General features: G+C 38.3%; 1 protein-coding gene across 4 annotated transcripts in view; it reads left to right on the forward strand.

Annotated features, from left to right (window-relative positions):
* Positions 1 to 3442: 3442 nt before the first annotated feature.
* CPSF6 (cleavage and polyadenylation specific factor 6) overlaps positions 3443 to 20314 on the forward strand; it is a 33657-nt gene continuing 16785 nt past the window's right edge. Inside the window, exons 1-7 of one of the 4 annotated variants that reach the window (XM_043564961.1) lie at positions 3589 to 3726; positions 11687 to 11896; positions 13990 to 14093; positions 17215 to 17360; positions 18269 to 18442; positions 18573 to 18683; positions 19131 to 19635. In XM_043564961.1, coding sequence (XP_043420896.1) covers positions 3667 to 3726; positions 11687 to 11896; positions 13990 to 14093; positions 17215 to 17360; positions 18269 to 18442; positions 18573 to 18683; positions 19131 to 19635 — 1310 coding nt within the window. In that variant the 5' untranslated portion in view covers positions 3589 to 3666. Of the gene's footprint in view, positions 3727 to 11686; positions 11897 to 13989; positions 14094 to 17214; positions 17361 to 18268; positions 18443 to 18572; positions 18684 to 19130; positions 19636 to 20314 lie in introns of all 4 variants that reach the window. The other 3 variants (XM_043564960.1, XM_043564963.1, XM_043564962.1) reach the window with 3 other exon arrangements.

Below are 20314 nucleotides of genomic sequence, written 5' to 3' on the forward strand. Positions count from 1 at the left end.
TAAAATGAGGCATTTTATGATATCATTATAATGATATCATAGCCAGACATTTAAAAAATCTTTATTTCATCCTTCAAAATGATATATTTTATGTGTGTTCATGGTATTAAAATGTTAACATGAAATAATATTTGCATTTATGTATACTATGGCTGCATTTTTTAAGTGTTAGGGGTATAGGGGCACCTAAGTGGCTCAATCAGGTGAGCATCCGACTCTTGATTTTGGCTCAGATCATGATCTCACAGGTTGTGGGACTGAGCCCTACATAGGGCTCTTTGCTGATGCTGAGGAGCCTGTTCAGTATTCTCACTCTCTCTCTCTGCCCCTCCCGGGTCATGCTCTCTTTCTCTCTCAAAACAAATAAACTAAAAAAAAAAAAAAAAAAAGGATTTGTTAAAAAAAAAATAAAATAAAATAAAATGCCAGGAATATTTTTTAAAAGTTTGGGGAGCATAGGGCTAAACTATGACCTGCAGTATGTTAGAATCAAACTCACATTCCTACAGAGATTACGGCATTGACTGACTTGAATGAAGTAATCAAAATGACAATATTAACTGTTAGTATTTATGGATTTGGATTTGCCTTCTCCAACCATAAGGTCTTTGTCTATGTGTTGTCATCCAACAGGTGGAATGTGTTAGACTACCTTTGGGGTATCACATTAGTTCAAAGCAATCATCTTTCACTGATAATTCTCCACCTTTTCCTAATTCACAGAGTAGATTTTGTAAGCTATGTCTTACTCTGTGACTCCACCCACTTAGACAAACTTGACTGGACTAAAAGTAGACTCCTATAAAACCTGAGCTAATCAGTTGCTTTCTCTTTAGATTTTGTAATTGAAACTAAGACAGATAGCCATTTTCTTGAATGGTGCTTATTTGAACGCTGGAACTGAGGTTGCCATTGCTGCATAGATGTGTGTATGGAAAAGGATGGAAAGTTCTGTATAGAGAAGAAACCGATGTACAGAAAACCTTAGAACATTAGTTACCTCCTTTCCAACCTCTTTCTTACTCTTTGAAAATATTTTGATTTTATATTGTTTATATTGTTGGAGTGATATGATTGTGGGAAGGGAGGGTAACAGACAAAGAACATGGACAGCCTCTAGAAGATGGAAAAGGCAAAAAAATGTATTTGCCTCCAGAGCTCCCAGGAGGAACGCAGACCTGCCAACACCTTGATTTTGGCCCAGTGAGATCCATTTTGGACTTCCGATCTCGAGAACTATAAGATAAGGAATTTTTATAGTTTCAAGCTACTACATTTCTGGTAATACCATTATCAAATTCCTCTCAAGGCACTCTGGACTTTGAATTCTGTATAAATTTGAATAATAGCATTTCAAAACTGAGAGGGACCTTCATTGGGGGACTTGAGGTAAAGAACTTGCCTAAAGTTACCTGGCTGGTCAGTAATGTCGGGATGAGAACCCAAGTCTCCAATCTTTCATCTATGTACATTGATGACTATAAAATGTCTAACAAAGAGGTTGGTATATAAAAGTACTCAATAAGTGGTAGAGTTTTTGCTTATTGTTTTCATTATTATTATGCATTTTCTTTTGTAATCTACAGTAATATTTCATTTCTTGAACATTGCTAAGTAAGCAGGTACCCTGTAACAACCTGTTAAAATCATCAAAAAGGCTACCCAGGGAGTGAGTGAGGAATTAGCTGGTCAAGAAGTAGAAGAGGATAAGGCCTACACATTCAGAGAGCTTATGCACTTCAGATTCCAAAAGAGATGGCTGCAAGGTTGAGCTGCACTCTTGCCATGCACGGAAACACAATATGGAACTTAGGAACTGTTAGTGACTCTGGTACACCATATTTTGAGGTGGTCTTCAGAAGGACAGCACCCTGGGAGGTAAAGGAGGACCAAACTATATCCGTCCCCATAAGGTTCCAAAGTCTAATATAAAAAATCTTAAAAGCAGCCGCCGGGGGTGGGGGCGGGAGAGGGGGGAGAAACCAATGCCTTTCAAAGAAACAGTCTCACTGACAGTTGACTTTTTGTAGGCAACAGCAGAAGTCAGGCCCTGGAATAATTTTTAAGTGTATTGAAAGAACCTAAACCGCTTCTCTCATCACATCTCCCCTACCCACCTCCCTCTTTCACTTATAAGGACCCTTGTGGTTACTTTGGACCTATCAGGAAATCAAGGATAATCCCAGATCCTTAATGTAATCGTACCTGTGAAATTCCTTTTCCAACGTAAAGTAATATATTCACAGGTTCCAGGCATTGGGATGTGGACATCTATGATGGGCCATTATTATCCTTACCCTATTACTAATCTAAAAAAAGGTCTCACCCTTTATCATGAGTAGCTCTTTCCTTCTATAAAGCCCCATGGAAAAAAGAAAATCAGTATTGTCAAGAAGAGGATAGGGCATTTTGCATATTACCTCATTTAAAACACCATCAACTTTCAACCTTGGTGAGATAAATATTATTACCTGGAGCTTACAGATTCTGCGATTGACCATGAAAGAGATTAGGTAACTTGACTGAGGTCATCTAGCTGGTAAAACTGTCTTACTAGTAATTGTGTCCACAGCACCAGATTGGTCTATCAGACTCCAACTAAGCTGTTTCCACCATACCAAGTAGAGGTGGAATGTATATTGTTTGGCTTACCATTGCGTGAAAGGTTTCTGTATCTTAGCAAGCACACTCTAATTTGGTGGGCTGCGAACTGGGTGAAAAAGAAATAAAGAATGGAGTAAGGTTTCAAACTGGAGAGACATCTTCGACTAAAGTATTTATGACAAAAGCTCTTTGGGTATTGACCACGTGATTACGTTTAAATCACTTACCTTGTATTTGGCCTCAGTTCCCACATTTGTAAGATGAGATGTTTGGACCTAATGACACCTTTTCCAGTTCCCTTCTCGCTCAGACATTCTATGGTTCTAAGACAGAAGCCACTTTCCTCAAGATGCCTCCACGTTTGGGGGGGGGGGGGGTCTCTAGGATGACCGCATTCAAGTTAGAAAACCAATTGCGATCTAAGGAGGAAAAAACGGCGGGCTAAGAGCGGGGAACGAGGAGATGAAAGGAGCCGGTGACAGGAGATAGAGATGCAAACATAAACAGCGTGCAAAAAAACCTAAGTGGCTTGCAAATTACTCAAGATAACAATCCGCGGGAATCCAACGTTTACTAGGCAAATAAAACTGCGGGTCTCTGAGGATGCAGGGTTAAGAACGCTGTTTTCACTCTCAAGGCGCTCACAGAATGCTGGGTTACACTTCGTATTTAATCGTGGACATAAAACTTCCACCTCTCTAGAAGCCTTGGCCGTGAGAATTGTAAGAAAAACTGAGAAATGGAAATATTACAAAACGGTGGAGTGTGCTAGAGGCAACGTGAAAACACAGTCTCTGGAAACAGCTGGGACGTGCCCCCAAACCCCAGGCCTAACACACAAAAGAAGCCGCGTCTGCCCGCAGGGACGCAGGCTTTTACTCCGCGCTGCCTAGCGGGCGGGCTGCAGAGGCGACCGCCGCCCCCGACCGCCCCCGGTCGCCCCCGCCTCGTCCCTCAGGCCTCGGAAGTGACGCAGCGCGCCCCGCCCCCGCCGCTAGATCCGCTGCTGCTGCCGCGGCGGGCAGACCTGCAGGAGGCGGCGGCGGCCTCGGCCGAGGGAAGATGGCGGACGGTGTGGACCACATAGACATTTACGCGGATGTAGGCGAAGAGTTCAACCAGGTACGTGAGGGCCCGGGCCCACGCCGCCGAAGCGGGCGGCGCTGCGGTCCGGACGCTGACCCTGGGCTCGCCGTGGGCTGTGAGCCGGCGCGGCTGCAGACCGTGCGCCCTTGCCTCTTGTGGGCCGCGCCGTCCGATCCCGGCTCTGCGCCCCCCTCGCCCCTCGTTCTACCGCATCGTTTCGCGGGCCGCGGGCGCTGCGGCCCGCCGCGGGGCCCGGAGCGCGGACGCGGGCCGCCGTGCAGCCGCCGCCGGCCCCTCCCTCGCCGCCGCCACCAGCTCCATTGTTGGCGGCGGCCGGCGGGCGCTTCCCGCCGCGCTAGGCCCGGGCGGCGGGGCCGCGTGTGCGCGGCGGGGAGAACGGGCCGCCGCCGCGCCCCCTCCCCCGCCGCGGGGTCGAGGAAGAAGCCCGGCGGGGCGCGCGCCGGCCGCCGCCTCTTCCCCGGCCCTGCAGCTCGGGCTCCGATTCCTCTCGTCGCTCCATTTTGTCTCCCCGGCCGCGCACGGTCGCCTCATGGAAGGCCGCATTCATGGCCCTTTGTATCCCGCGCGCCCAGTTTCCTGGGCTCCTGCTCGAGTTTGCGACAGGTTTCGGCGTGGCGCCTTCCTCCTCCTCCCTTCACACTTTCTGAAGGCGGCTTAGGTGTGGGCACGTTTGCAACAAGTCGTCGTTTGACTTTTGGACCATCGAGCGTGTTTAAAAATCGGTGCGTGGGCCGTGCTTCGGTGGTTCAGGTCTTGCAGTGCCGTTGAGGCCCAGTTGTTCTTGGCTTTTGTGATGAAAATACGTGTGAAGATAGGTGGCCTGAACCAAAAGGAAGACTTGGAAGCGTAGTGGTTGGATGGAAAAATAAGATGGTTGCTCACCAAGAGATAAGAGGAGTTGCTAAAATGAAGAACGTTCAGCCGAAATTCTTTAGTACGGTGTAAAAATAAAGGGTTGTACATAAGACCCGATTTTCAAAAAGCAAAATGTTAGATGTCTTCCCAGGGATTTGCTTTACGTTTTGAAAGGTAGGAGAAAGTGAGAATGCAAGGTTTTTCCGGTATCTCACAAGCCACAGTTGACTAGAAGAACTAGCCGCGGAGCTGTGATGTCTGATGTTGGGCATCTTTGCAAAAGATCTCGTTTGTTACTAGAGTAGTGACGTGTAAGCTCTAAACCTGCTGTTCACATCTTTGCTGCCTTTATGTAGTAACACATTTTAAAAATTTAAATTGTGCCTAACTGTAGTGCACCTAAAAGCTTGTTTTTTTATGCTTTCCAGGTCTGTAAGAGAAGCTTAATACAGTGCTACTGGTTAATGTGTTTTTCTTTCTTTTTTTTTTCCTCCTACATTAGAGACTTATTTTTTTTTTAATGCTTATTTATCTTTGAATGAGAGAGAGAGAGAGAATGAGAGAATATCCCATGCAGGCTTCCTGCTGTCAGCACAGAGCCAGATGCGGGGCTGGAACTCAGGAACCTGAGATCATGACCTGAGCCTAAATCGGAGGCTTAAGGACTGAGTCACACAAAAGCCCCTACATTGTTTGTGACTAGGGGCTGAAGAGTATTTAAAAGATAGGGAAAGCTAGAAATCCTTACTGTTCTTGTTTTCACTAATGACTTTGTGCCCCAGGTTTAAGTATTAGAAAAGAAATTTTTTTTTCAACTAGCTTTAAATGTGTGCTACTCCCTTAAAAACTGGTTAGTGTAATCAAACGTTACGTTTTAAATTCTTCGTGCCTTTTATTGTGTTTATATTTTGGACATGTGATGCCTGAGTTGTGTCAGTGACAAATTAGAAAATGATCTTGAGTGCTACAGTCAGATTCTAATGCTTTTAAGGTCAGTAGACACAAGATCTCTAGGAAGTTTCTTTTTATTTATCAAACGGGCATAACATTCCATCTAAAAGAAGGCCATACCCACAAGTAAAGGAACAATTAAATGTTCAAGATTTCTTCATTAGCTTTTCCTACAAGAAAATACATTTGCTTTGCCTTTTTCCTTATGATAAAAAAAGAATTTGGGTACAATTTTAGAAACTGAACTTTCTTCAGGACCTCTCCATCAGAGATTTTTTTTTTTTTTAGGCTTTCACATACTTAATTTGGGATGGGCATTTCTCTAATACATATAGCTGGAGGGAGTGATAGATACTTGTTTATCCCTGTGCAGTAACTAGTGCTGACTGAGCAGGAGGTAAGAAGAGATTAAAATTTTGTGGCCCTGATGAGGAACTATTTGTAGGGTTCTCTTAAAAATGTAGCTTTTTGTTGATTTGAACTTGTAGCATTTTATTTCACACATAGTTGTATAATTTTACCAGTAAATTTTTATACAGTACTTTTGAATACATGAATGGGATTAAATAGAGGCTTTGTTTTTGTTATTATTTTGCATAGCGTTGGCCTTTGTTATCTATTGCTTGCTGTGGTAATTCTTGCACAAAAAAGATGGTTGGTCGTTTTCAAGGTTAATCCTCTTTTTTAAAATGTTACTGTCGTTGAAATATTTTTCTGAAATTTGATCAGAATTAGATGTAATACAAATTATTCCTGATTGATTTTTCACTTTATTGTGAGCTGGCAACCTTCTTTCTACTGGTTGCTAAAGTAAATTATGACTTCCTAGAGCTGAGTAAAGTGTTTTACTAAGTATAATCAATCTTATTTTGGCTTCTAAACTGCTGTAAACTTTCAAAAAAACTTTATTCTTCATGTGAGGTGCAGTTTTAATTGCATTTGTATACTTTAAAATTCTCTGTAGTCTATTTTCCATTTTCTTCTGTTTGAAGTGATACTTATGAATCCTTTTTCAGGTGTATTTTATGAAGCTTGTTTTCTTTCATATTTCAAAAAGTGGAGACATCCAAGTGTCTTAGAAGAAACTTCAATTTGGGGATGGGGTTGAGAATAAGTTTAGTGAGACTATCGAGTTCCTTTCTTCACCAGATGAATTTAAGAATGGAGAATAAAGTTGGAGAAAGGGAGAAGGCACAAGGGACTTTGCTATTTTATGGGTGCTCTTTAGTTCTTAAATTGAAGGTCTTTGGAGGTAACCAAATTGAGAACAGTTGCTCCAGTGGAAAGAGAATTTGAACTAGTTCCAAACCTCTACATTACTTGATCTGGAGTTGAGAAGAAAGCAGTTCTGTTTCAGTCTCTATAGTATATGTCAGTCCAGTTTGAACTGGGATTTGTGTTCTAATGTAGTTACTAGCCTACTATTTAATATAATTATAGACTTTTTTATTTTGACCAAGACTAAATAAATTTTTAAACTCGGTTGTTCAAAATACATTTCTTGATTATTTGTTATATGCCAACAAGGAGGGTTACAAAGTTCAGTAATCTCTACCCTTAGAATGCTCTGTAGTGGGGGTGAGGGACTCTACATAATTATAACACTCTGGCAGGTCACGTATGGTAAAACCCACTCCTTTATGTGTGTCTTTATCTGTAGCTTGTTTGTTGGTGGGGGGGGGGCGGGTAAAAAAATTCTAGGAACCTCAGGAAAGTTTACACTGTATACATTGAAGTGTGTGTTTTGCTTGTTTGGAGATCAAAACCTCAGTATAGAATTTAGTTACTGATCTGTCTGCTGGTAGATCACTGATAGCAGTGCTTATTTAGTAATCTGACCACCCAGCTTTAAAATGAAAATGTATATAGGTTGTGGCTAGGGAAAAATTCATGTAGAAGTTAAGGACCTAGACATCCTCATAAGTCAACTTGCCTTCATTCATGAGTCATTATACTTTATATTTAATCATTGTGTATCTGCTTTAGCCAGTTGGTAAGCCCATTTTGAAAAATGAGTTTATTGGACAAATGTCAGTGAAATCTTGTCTCTGATAAATTTATGTTTAATAGAATATCCTCTGAGATAAAACTGTGGTTGAGAATGAGGTAGGTAGAGATTGAGAAACCATGGGAGAAATATTAGGGGAACTAGAACTCTTAGTTTTATAATTTATCAGTGTAGTTTATTTAAAAAATTTTTTTTAATGTTTATTTTTGAGAGAGCGGGACAGAGGATGTGCAGGGGAGGGGCGGGGGGGGGGTGTGGGGACACAGAATCTGAAGCAGGCTCCAGGCTCTGAGCTGTCAGCACAGAGCCCCGACCCGGGGCTCGAACCCATGAGTCTTTGAGCTGTGAGATCATGACCTGAGCTGAAGTTGGCCACCCAACCAACAGAGCCACCCAGGCGCCCCATTTTATCAGTGTAGCTTTATCAGCTGCCTGTGAACTGTCCACTTTGTGGTTTATGTGGCATATTTTTAGTACCAAGTTGGCTTCCTTACTGTTAGTTGAGCTTTTTACAGGGATTACAGACAAATTTTCAGATCTCCTCATACCGTAAGTAGATAAAAATCAGAAGATGATGTATTTTTTATAAAGATAAATATGTATTAGATTATCTGCTGTTGGATTTTGCATGCTAGTATTTTTCTTCCGTGGTATGGGATACATTTTGTAAATACGAACTGTAAACCTCTCCCTCCTTTATATTTCTCCAAATGGAAATGACTATTAAATTCCTTCCTTTTTTGTTTTTGTTTTAATAGAGGGGCTTTGAAATAAGTGGCTCTTACTGTACCATGACTGGTATTTATATAATGCAGGAAAGGTATTATTACAATTTCAGATCACCAAAGGCCACGTTGGGCTTATTAGGGAGAATGAAGAGTGTAATACTGTTATTCCATGGTCATCCCAGTAATAGTATATACAGTATATACATAAAATTAAAATTTTATGGGAGATGATAAGGAAAGTATGTCTAAAGATAAGTCTTTGGAAGGAAGAAGATGGTGGTAATGAAAAAGTTAAGAAACATTGCCTTTAAAAAGGACCTAATAGAATTTTCGTTATTTTACTATCCATGTTATTTTAATGTTTTCACTGATGTGGCAACAGCTACTTGTATATCACGTAGACTATAATCTTGAAGTATAAAATCTTGAAAGGATGCCTTGCCTTTATAATGCTTGTAGTAATTTAGAATGTAGGAAATGGGAAAAAATCACTTGGATTTTTTAACAAATCCGAAGAACTTTTATTTTACTGGAAGTTATATATAATGTGCAGCTCTGTTAGTAGATTAATTAGTATGAAAAATAGATAAAGACTGGGCATTGTTTGGCATCTGAAATATTTCGAGGGGTTGTGTTGATTTGGGTTGGTTGGTTGGTTGGTTGGTTTTTGAATGCCATTAAAACTTCCTAAAGGTAATAATTTGAAAAGATTCTTTCCATAGTGGAACTTGACACTGTTGACCATTTCTCTATGACAAAGAAGTAGAAGCTATTTTTTTGTTCAGTAGACATTCAGAGCTCACCTTTTTTTATATGACCTGTGATATTATGTTGCATAGTTACAGAATATGCATGCCCCCCCCTTTTTAAAGTGGGAACAGAAAGTAGATGTGGTGTTATCTTTTTTTATAATGAGGATAGATGTGATATGCTGAAGCTGAAGGAAGATTACTGACATTAAAAGAGTATATGCTGAGTTGCATTTTTAGTAATGGTAGCAAATGTATTTAGATTCATTAATATTTTTTCACCGCATTCAAATGCATACTGTTGGGGCTAGAAGTACAGGCTGTGGCCTTAAAACAAAGTGAAGCTAACTATTCCACGTGGGTATCAAACCCCAGGACCCTGATCTCAATTAGCATCATACTTCAACCAATTGGAAGCAGTCCAACTACCAGACAAAATGGCTGATCCTAAATATTGATAGAATCATATCAATATGGAAAATTGGTTGGTGTCAACATAGCAATTTGTGGATGGACAAAAATAGTAAGTGATTGTGATTCACCAGGTCAGCGTAGCTGCGATTATGCTTATAAATTATTGTCTACTTAAGTGTGTGTACATTTTCCAAGATTTGCAACTAATGAAAAATCAAATAATGTGTTAACCTATTTCATAACCCTTTAAATAATCCTTGCATTCTTTTTGACTCTCCCTCAGACCATATATTGTGACTATAGTTTCTGCTAAGGAGGATGGAAACACAGCTCCCTTTGAATAATAATAGTAATAATAATAATTCCATTTGATAAAGTACAGAACCGGATTGCAGGAGTTAAAATGCCCACTACCCCTTGTGGGAATCTTTTTAGTATCTTAAGTGTATGGAACCACTGCTGCCACCAAGCTGCCTGAAGCTTCAGCTACGCTGAAACTTGATAACAAAAATTCATCCTCTTTTTTTCTAATTTTCACTGTCACTGCAATTGGAACATGTTACTTTAAGAAAAACTCAGTTAAGAAAGATTATTTTGATATTGCTGTACAAACAAAATTATGGCATAATTTAGTGACTTGTGGTCTTAGTTTCTGCCCATTGCTAAAGTTGGCTTTGTTGTTTAACTTACCTTGAGATCTTGGATTCCTTATTAAATAAATCTTAGAGACATTGGGCCTCATAACAAAATGTTATGTAAAGATGCTGTTATATAATTAGTAAATTGGTTAACTCGGTTATGCAGAAGGTTACCTGAAGATGACTTTGTAAATTTCAGATCCCTTTGACTGTGCATATAATTGGTATTTCCCCTTTTAGGTTTTTTTTCTTTTTCTTTTTTCTTTAAAAAAAAAAATCTTAATTCTGATGCCCTTCTGAATAACAAAACAGCTATTGAGCTCTGTTCCCATGGGGCCTATGATAACAATATTTTGTTGATCTATTTACAGTCATATTACAAATCCTGTCTGTGGGTCATTCTCTATTCTTGTAATAGTCCTTAAAACTATTAGAACTATTAGCTTCTCATTATGTGCCATTTATATAACATTTCATCCTTAATAAGTTATATTAATGAGAGCATATAGCTTATGTAGCTTATATCTGAACTCAAGTTTGTTGTTTTATAATTGTAATTGCTTCTCTTTTTATTATCTCAAATATTCTACCTCATAAGAAAGATAAAATAGTTCACATTGATTTAGATACTTAGCGATGGAAAGGAAGGAAGATAATAGTTTTTCTTCAGATTCTGGCTAGTCAAGCCTGTGGCCTTTACTAAAGGCAATTTAAGTGGGGTTGAGTGTTCTGCCAATGTCTGCATTTCATTTTTCTTGTACTTAGGGTAGAACCTGCCTTTTTCCTTTTTCTGCTATTTACATATGTTTCTTTTTTGTTTCTTGTTTTTCTTACCATTTAGGCTTGTAAGGGGCATTCTGTTGGTGACACTCAATGGCAGAGCTTTACTAGATCCTTGTTCATATCACTTTTCTCTTGCTAATTGACTAGATATCTTTTGCTAAATTGACTGCAGATCTAAGAAGTCTAGTAAGCATTAACTCTTTATTGACTGAGAATAATGGAACTATCACTAGATACTAATTTGAGTAGTCTTACTCATTTTATTTATAGTTTCTCTTTTCTTGTTGATTTGTTATGATTTTGGAATAATTTGGGTACCCACATTTCTTCATCCCTTCCTGTTGGCTTAGCTCAGTGTGCTTTTTTCTAAAACTAACATCTTTCACAGAGTTGAAAAACAAGATTCTGAGTATCATAGAAAATAGTAGTTGTATTTTTCTGCAGTTAAAGATTTATAATGGATTTAAGTTTTGTTTGTGATATTTTTGTATTGTTTTTTAAAGTCCATCTATTTGCATTTATGTATTGTTATTTCTACTTTCAGAATATTGTACTTCCAAGAAAAGTTTTATATTGTTACTGTATTTTGTCTACGTATTCTTTTCCCTGAGGAACGTTATTTCTTGTATTATAACATATATCAGTGGGAAAATAGCGTTTATTGTGTAAAAATTCACTTTAGAGGCACCATTCAAGATTACATCTATGGCCTAAAGATTTGTACAGAGATCTTTGGGGCTTTATTTTCTACTGGATTTTTAAAACAAAATAGTTGAATGAATTTGTATTCTTATTATTTAGTGGTAGTCTGACTGTTGTATAATCTAGGGCATTATTTCTGTGTCTCAGGAAGCTGAATATGGTGGGCATGATCAGATAGATTTGTATGATGATGTCATCTCTCCATCTGCAAATAATGGAGATGCCCCAGAAGACCGTGATTACATGGATACTCTCCCACCAACTGTTGGTGATGATGTGGGTAAAGGAGCAGCACCAAATGTTGTCTATACGTATACTGGAAAGAGAATTGCATTGTATATCGGAAATCTGACATGGGTAAGTAAACTTAATGTATGAATTAAATTTATTGGTATTTGGTTTTGAATTGTTCACGTAGTTAATCTGTTCCATTTTTATAAAATAAAAATTTGTAGGGGACGGTGGGTGATGGCATTGAGGAGGGCACCTGTTGGGATGAGCACTGGGTGTTGTATGGAAACCAATTTGGCAATAAATTTCATAGTATTTTAAAAAATACTAATAAATAAATAAAATAAATTGTTGATTTGTTGCTCTATATACTTGTTTATGCAGTGAGGAGGGAAATACAAATATGTTTAGAACATCATAAATTTTGTGGGTTTTTTTGGTGTTTGTTTTTTTTTATTAAAAATTTTTTTTAATATTTATTTTTTGAGGGAGAGAGCAGGAGTGGGGTAGAGGGAGAGAAGGGGACAGAGAATCTGAAGCAGGCTCTGTGCTGACAGCAGAGAACCTGATGCAGGGCTCAAACTTATAAACTGTGAGATCATGACCTGGGCCAAAGGCAGACTCTTATCTGACTGAGCCACCCAGGGGTCCCTATTTTTTTTTTTTTAATATTTATTTATTTTTAGGAGAATGCAGACTGGGGTGGGGCACAGAGAGAGGGACAGAGGATCTGAAGTGGGTTCTGCACTTACAATCTGACAACAGTGAGCCTGATGTGGGGCTCAAACTCACAAACCATGAGATCGTGACCTGAGCAGAAGTGATGCTCAACTGACTGAGCCACCCAGGTGCCCCTAGAACATAAATTTTAGATCTAGTTTTGAATTTTGTGGTCATTCAACTTGTTTTGGTAGAGATTCCAGTTAGATATAGTTCAGTTATCTTGAGTTTAAATGTAATATTCTTTTTAACCTATTACTACTATACTTACAGTATCCTAGTTTTAGAAAGAAGAATACTCACATAAGGTCTGAAACCCGGATTCAGAACTGTAGGGAAAAGCACAGTACGACCCTGGTTTTTAAAAGCTTTCATTATTAGGGTCTCCTGGTTGGCTCAGATGGAAGAGCGTGCGACTCTTGATTTTGGGGTTGTGAGTTTGAGCCCCATGTTGAGTGGAGAGATTACTTAAAAAAAAAAAAAAGTTTCAGCATCTAATTTATATTTCAGGCTTGTTGAGTTTCTTTCCTGCTTTTAATGTTTATTTATTTTTGAGAGAGTGTGCGTGTGTGCGTGAGCAGGGGAGGGGCAGAGAAAGAGGGAGACAGAGAATCTGAAAACAGGCTCCAGCCTCTGAGCTGTCAGCACAGAGCCCAACATGGGACTTGAACTTGGGAATGGCGAGATCATGACCTGAACCAGCCAGGCTCCCCTCATCTCTCTTAGAAACATTTACTGCATAATTTGAAAGTTCAAAAATCGTCTGTAAATTAACATTTGTCACCCTTCTTAAGTAGCATTTTATTTTTAAATGTTCACATTTTTAAAAAACGAACCCATCTCCATAATCATTCAGTCTGAGCAGTTTTATAATATTGGAGACTGTAGCAGTGTAGTTGTGAGGAGTGTGATTGCTAAATAAAACTGAATCTTAGCTCCTCCATTTATTACTTTTGTGATCTTAGACAAGCCTTTTAACTTTTGTACCATGTGTGAAATGGGAATACTAACAGGACTTAATATAGGGTTGTTTTAAGAGTTAAATATTTGGTATAAAGTACATGATAGGTACTCAATACATGTGCCTTTTTTTTTTTTTTTTTTTTTTTTTAATCTTATACTCAAACATAAGGTGGACTTTGTTTCCCAAAGTAATTTTCCTTTAGGGAGAGAAGTGATAAGTGAGATTGGTTTTATTAAAAATGTAACGTCATTGCAGTTTGAAGTTGGGAGAGACCAGAAATTCTTTAAAAGTAAAAAAAGTCTTTTATCTCTAAGGATATATACCTTCTAATTTCTGAAACTTATCAAAGGATGAAGTTAATGTCCTCAGGTACTTTTGTGTCATTTAAAAATTGGAGACCAACTGGCAAAATTGTACTTAGATTTGCACTGTTAATGGTCTTTTGTTTGTTCTGAGTTTACCCTTAAAAACTAAATTGAAACAATAAACATCTTGGTTATATTTTGATGGTTAATGAGGGGGAAATATCTTGCAGTGGACAACAGATGAAGACTTAACTGAAGCAGTTCATTCTTTGGGAGTAAATGATATTTTGGAGATAAAATTTTTTGAAAATCGGGCAAATGGCCAGTCAAAAGGGTAAGAATCTTGTTTTCATTTTTTTTCCTAATACGTTAGTAACTAGAGATTGTAATTTTGGTAGTAGCTATTCTTAATGTTAACCATTCACACGCTTTATTATCCACATTGGCAGAGGGTTCTTGGGCAGAGATATGTACTTATTTTACTTACCTTGTGATCTAGCTCACTAAAACTAGTAAAAAACTGGAAGTGTGGACAGATTAGGTCTATTTAATTTTCCTGAGTTTTCTCTGTGGTTGAAATGACTTTTGAAATGACAGTTTGAAGAAGCATTATTATCCTGTGATTAAGGGATGGAGGAAGATGGGCAACTGGAAAATAATGTAACGTAAATGTTTTGCTCAGTTTTTTAAACTTATTAAATTATATGAATGAGATAGGATCATTATAGGAATATTATAAAAAACAGATACCCAGAAGTAGGAAAATAAAAAGCTACAAGCTCACCATCCATAGATAATCACTCTTAACATTTTAGTGAATATACTTGCAGGTTTTTTTCCTTGTGCTTATATTTTTAGTGGAAAAAGAAGGAACAGGATTACAATTCACAGGTTTTAGAACATGTTTGGTAAAATGAGTTAAACGTACTTATCCATAAATGCACATCCTCTCTTATGTCTTAATTCTTTCCATCATACCTTGTGTGTTACAGTAATTATTTTACCTGGCCCAAGCCATTATTATCTCTTACTCGAACTTTTGTAATAGCCTCCTACCTGTGTTCTTGCTTTCACCCAAATCCCCTATGGCTTATGCTATTACAAAATGTAAATATTGGAAAAAAGTGCCATCAATATTTGCCTTTTCAGATCTTCTAATGGCTCCCTATCACTAAGAGTAAAAGCCAGAATCTTAACTGTGGCCCTATAAGGCACTATATGGTCTGTTTCCCCACCACCTGCCTGACCTTATTCCTACCACTGTTCACCTTCCTTATGCTGTTTCAGCAATGTTTGTCTATGCTGTTCCTCAAAAACACTCCTGCTTAGGAGTTTTACACCAGTTGTTTCTTATTTTTGGTTTGTTATATCCCCCAAATATCCACATGGATCTCTTTCTTTCTTTTTTTTTTTAATATGTTTGTTTACTTATTTTGAGAAAGAATCCAAAGCAGGCTCCACACTCAGTGCAGAGCCTGACGCAGGACTCAGTCTCAAGACCATGAGATCATGACCTGAACTGAAATCAAGGGTCAGATGCTTAACCAACTGAGCCACCCAGGCACCCCTCTTTCACTTCATTAAGGACTCTCCTGAAAGAATTCCCTTCCCTCATCACCCTATGCAAAATATTAGCTTCTGCTCATATCACTATAGGGTAGGAGCAGATAAAATTGAAATTTTATCCCCAGTTTATTTCCTTTCTTTATTTTTCTTTATTATAGTGTATTTTACTTATTTGTCTTGTCTCCAATTAGATTGTAAGCTCCACAAGAGGAAGGATTTTGTTTTGTTCACTCTTGTATCCCTAGCCCTGGATTGTGCCTGGCACGTAGGAGTTGGTGCTCAATACATATTTGTTAAATTAATAAATTCATTAAATTGTAAAAATATTCAATCTTATGATTTTTAGTATATTTACAGTTATCACTAATTCCAGAACATTTCATGACCCTCAGAAGAAATCCCATACCTATTAAACAATTTGTCTCTATGAGTTTGCTTATTCCGAATATTTTCTATAAATAGAATAATATAATACGTGGTCCTTTGTGACTTCTTTCACTTAGCATAATGTTTTCAAGATTCAGCCATGTCTCAGCATGTATCAGTACTTAATTCTTTTTATGGCTAAATACTATTCCATTATATGGTTATATCACATTTTTATTCCATCCATCATCTGATGGGCATTGAGGTTGTTTCCACATTTGCTTTGGGGAATAATGCCCCTGTGAATATTCTTGTACCAGTTTTATATGAACATATGTATTCCAATTCTGGTAGGTGTATATATATACCAGTAGTGGAATTATTGGATCATATGTTAACTGTATATATATATTATATATACGTATATATGTATTATATAAGTATGTATGTAAGTATATGTATAAATACACATAAATACATATATATATATCTTTAATTTTTTTAATGTTTATTTTATTTTTGAGAGAGACAGAACATGAGCAGGGGAGGGGCAGAGAGAGAGAGGGAGACACAGAATCTGAAGCAGGCTCCAAGCTGTCAGCACAGAGCCAGACACGGGGCTCGAACTCACGAACTGTGAGATTGTGACCTGAGCCAAAGTCGACGCTTAACCGACTAAGCCACCCAGGCGCCCCTATGTTAAGTCTATATTTAGCCTTTGAAGGAATTGTCAGATTATTTGTCAAAGTGACCGTACCATTTTACATTCCCGTCAGTAGTGTATGAAATTTTCAGTTTCTCTACATCTTCAAAAGCACTGTTTATCTTATTGATTATAGCCATCCTAGTGGGTATGAAATGGCATCTCATTGTGGTTTTTGATTGACATTACCCTTATGGTCAGTGATGTTGAGCATGTTTGCACAGTGGCATTATTCATAATAACCAAGAAATGGAAACAACCCAAATGTCCATCAACTAATGAATGGATTTTTTAAATGTGTTGTATCCATATCGTGAAATATTATTCAGCCGTGAAAAGACATTGAGTAATGATACATACTACAACATGCATAAATTTTAAAGCCATTATGTTAAGTGAAAAAAGCTATTCATAAAGGACCACATATTGTATAATTTCATGTATATGAAATGTTCAAAATCGATAAATTCATAGAGATAGAAAGTGAATTAGTGCTTTCCTGAAGTTGGGAGTTGGGAGGAAATGGAGTCACAGCTAATGAGTATGGGCTTTCATTTTGAGATGATGAAAACGCTCTAAAATTGTGGTGATCGTTCTAAAACTCTGAATATACACTTATTGTACACTTTAATTGAGTGAATTGTATGGTAGGTTGTTATTTTGAAAAAGCTAAGGATGAAAGTGTGAACTTGTATAGTTTTACCTTAAAAAAATATTTTCATTTTTCTTAAAGGTAAATTCATACCATTTCCTTTTTAATAACAGTAGCTTTGTTAATCCCTCCTCACTTTCTGTCTTTGCCCCTTTAAACATCTTTTAGGTTTGCCCTTGTTGGTGTTGGATCTGAAGCATCCTCAAAAAAGTTAATGGATCTGTTGCCTAAAAGAGAACTTCATGGTCAGAATCCTGTTGTAACTCCATGCAATAAACAGTTCCTGAGTCAATTTGAAATGCAGTCCAGGAAAAGTAAGCAATCCCTCAGAGGCCTTTATTAAAAGATGTGCATTTTTAGCCAATGTTGCTAGCATTTGTTAGATGTTACACTAGAGAAGTCATTTTAATGTTTAGTTCATTGGAGAATCCATTTTAGAAAGTTTATCCCTTAAATTTGATTTGATTACTGGTTTATGGCTATGGTCCTATATACTGGAAACTTACTCCCATTTTTCTCTAGATGTCACAGACCCAATATTATACAACAGTGTGCACGTTCTGTAGCTCTGCTAGTCTTGTCCTGTCATTCCCATCCTAGAGAAAGGAAGAAACTACATTCTAATCTTTAGATTGAAGGGAAGTTATGTGGATGTGTGTTATGGTGGGGGAGAAACCACTGATAACCAGAAAATATTCATTGATTTTCTGCTTGGCACCAAGATCTTTCACCACTTGGTAAAGTGAATATAGAAAAGATTGGCCATTAACAACACTCAGAAATGCTCTCACTTAAAGAGATAAGGTGGATAATCGTGTAATTAACAAATTCAAGTGGCTGTTTTTCTTTTAATGTTTTAGCAGTTAAGACTTAACTGAAGAATATGATACAAAATTTAAATAATCTGTGCTTACTGAAATTAAGATTTCTGTTGGAGAATTTTAGTCTTGGCTGCTGCTGAGTATTGGTATTTTGAAAGTAACTCATATTTGCCCACTGGAAATACATTTAACTCTGGATATTTTGAGACTTCAAAAGAACTTAAATAGATGTGAATGTTTCCATCCAGTACTTCTCATGTAGTTTGGACAGGCCCAAGACATCTGCAAGTTAGTATATAGCATATGTGAACTTTGAAGTAGAGTTATTTCTAAATAACAGTGGTTACATTTCAGAGGACTATTTTAATAAATGCTATTTATGAGTATTTGGATATTTACAGCTACACAATCAGGACAAATGTCTGGGGAAGGTAAAGCTGGTCCTCCAGGAGGCAGTTCACGTGCAGCATTTCCACAAGGTGGTAGAGGACGGGGCCGTTTTCCAGGGGCTGTTCCCGGTGGGGACAGATTTCCTGGACCAACAGGACCAGGAGGGCCACCCCCACCTTTTCCAGGTAAAATTTTTCTTAAATTACCATGGATAAAATGTGTCTACCTTAATACCTCTTTTCCTTTTCTCTCTTTTTCAAGTAATGCATTATTAATGTGACTTACTCTCCTTGTTATGCTATTTTTGGAATCCAGGAAATTTGATCAAGCATCTTGTTAAAGGAACTCGGCCTTTGTTCCTGGAAACTAGGATTCCATGGCATATGGGGCACAGCATAGAGGAAATACCCATTTTTGGCCTAAAAGGTCTTTATTTTTCTCCAAACTTGCTTGACTTATATATAGAATATTTACATCCGTCTTATTTTCTTACCTCTTAAAAAATCCTTTCAAGACCATTTTTCCTTGTTTCACTTTCTAGCTTGGCATCAGAGTAGAATATAAGGTGGGTGATTTCACTGTAAGAAGTGTGTGTACACTGAAAGATGGAAACTATCTCTAAGCATTGTAATGTTTATTAACGTTTTTTGTTTCAATAATTTTTCTTAAGCATAAATTGAGCTGGCTAAAATTGTAAAGATGTACTTCACTTTCATAGTTGTTAGTGTAGCATTTACCATATGGGTTTCATTTAAAGAGAAAGAATCTTGGTCTATGAGTTGTGTTTTAAAAGTATAATCTTGGCATTAAGGTTAAAATACCTTATTGAAGTGGTTTTTTTTTCTCTCTCCTTCTCTCTCCTCTATTCTATAGCTGGACAGACTCCACCACGTCCACCCTTAGGTCCTCCAGGCCCACCTGGTCCACCAGGTCCTCCACCTCCTGGTCAGGTTCTGCCTCCTCCTCTAGCTGGGCCTCCTAATCGAGGAGATCGCCCACCACCACCAGTTCTTTTTCCTGGACAACCTTTTGGGCAGCCTCCATTGGGTCCGCTTCCTCCTGGCCCTCCACCTCCAGTTCCGGGCTACGGCCCCCCTCCTGGTCCACCACCTCCACAACAGGGACCACCTCCACCTCCAGGCCCCTTTCCACCTCGCCCACCTGGCCCTCTTGGGCCACCCCTGACACTTGCTCCTCCTCCGCATCTTCCTGGACCACCTCCAGGTGCCCCACCACCAGCTCCACATGTGAACCCGGCTTTCTTTCCTCCACCGACTAACAGCGGCATGCCTACATCAGATAGCCGGGGTCCACCACCAACAGATCCATATGGCCGACCTCCACCGTATGATAGGGGTGACTATGGGCCTCCTGGCAGGTAAGTCAGTATGTATCTATGACAGTAGACTTGGTGTGTTATTTGATCGGTAAAAAATACTCTACGTTTCATTGCTGAGGTTTGTTTTTGTTTTTGTTTTTTAATTATGGGCTTTTCCCCAGATATTTAATTTTCTATATTGTTTGCTCTTCTTAGAAGGGGCAGTATCATATGATGAAAACATACTAAACAGCGTTGGGAATAATCCCCTTCCACCACTTACATAGATGTGTGATTTAGAGCAAGTCACTAATTCATGGAGATTCCTTTCCATTATTTAAGTTAAAAGAGGTTAATAAAGATAACAATAAAGATAATTTAAGTGAGCAAATGGGATCCTCGAGCTACTTTTAAGATTTTAATGTGAATCTCATTTACCTTTGATGATACTACTCAGAGCACTAAAGTTTCCTTCTTCGTTTTAGGAATTCGATCAATTTGTTGGATAGGTACTATTGATTATCTCGTTGCTGATCAGGAGTCCCAACTATCAAATTACTAACTTTTAATTGAAATGGAAACATTAAATGATACACAAGTATATTTGGGTAGACAAACACTTGTAAAACACAGTTGTGGAAATTAAAGTAATTAATGGTGATCCTTGGAGAAGAGCTAGGTGAAAACCATTATTTCTTTTTTTTTTTTTGAAACCATTATTGAAGTAAATGATCTCTTA

The sequence above is a fragment of the Prionailurus bengalensis genome, chromosome B4 (assembly GCF_016509475.1).
Source record: "Prionailurus bengalensis isolate Pbe53 chromosome B4, Fcat_Pben_1.1_paternal_pri, whole genome shotgun sequence".
Taxonomy (NCBI): domain Eukaryota; kingdom Metazoa; phylum Chordata; class Mammalia; order Carnivora; family Felidae; genus Prionailurus; species Prionailurus bengalensis.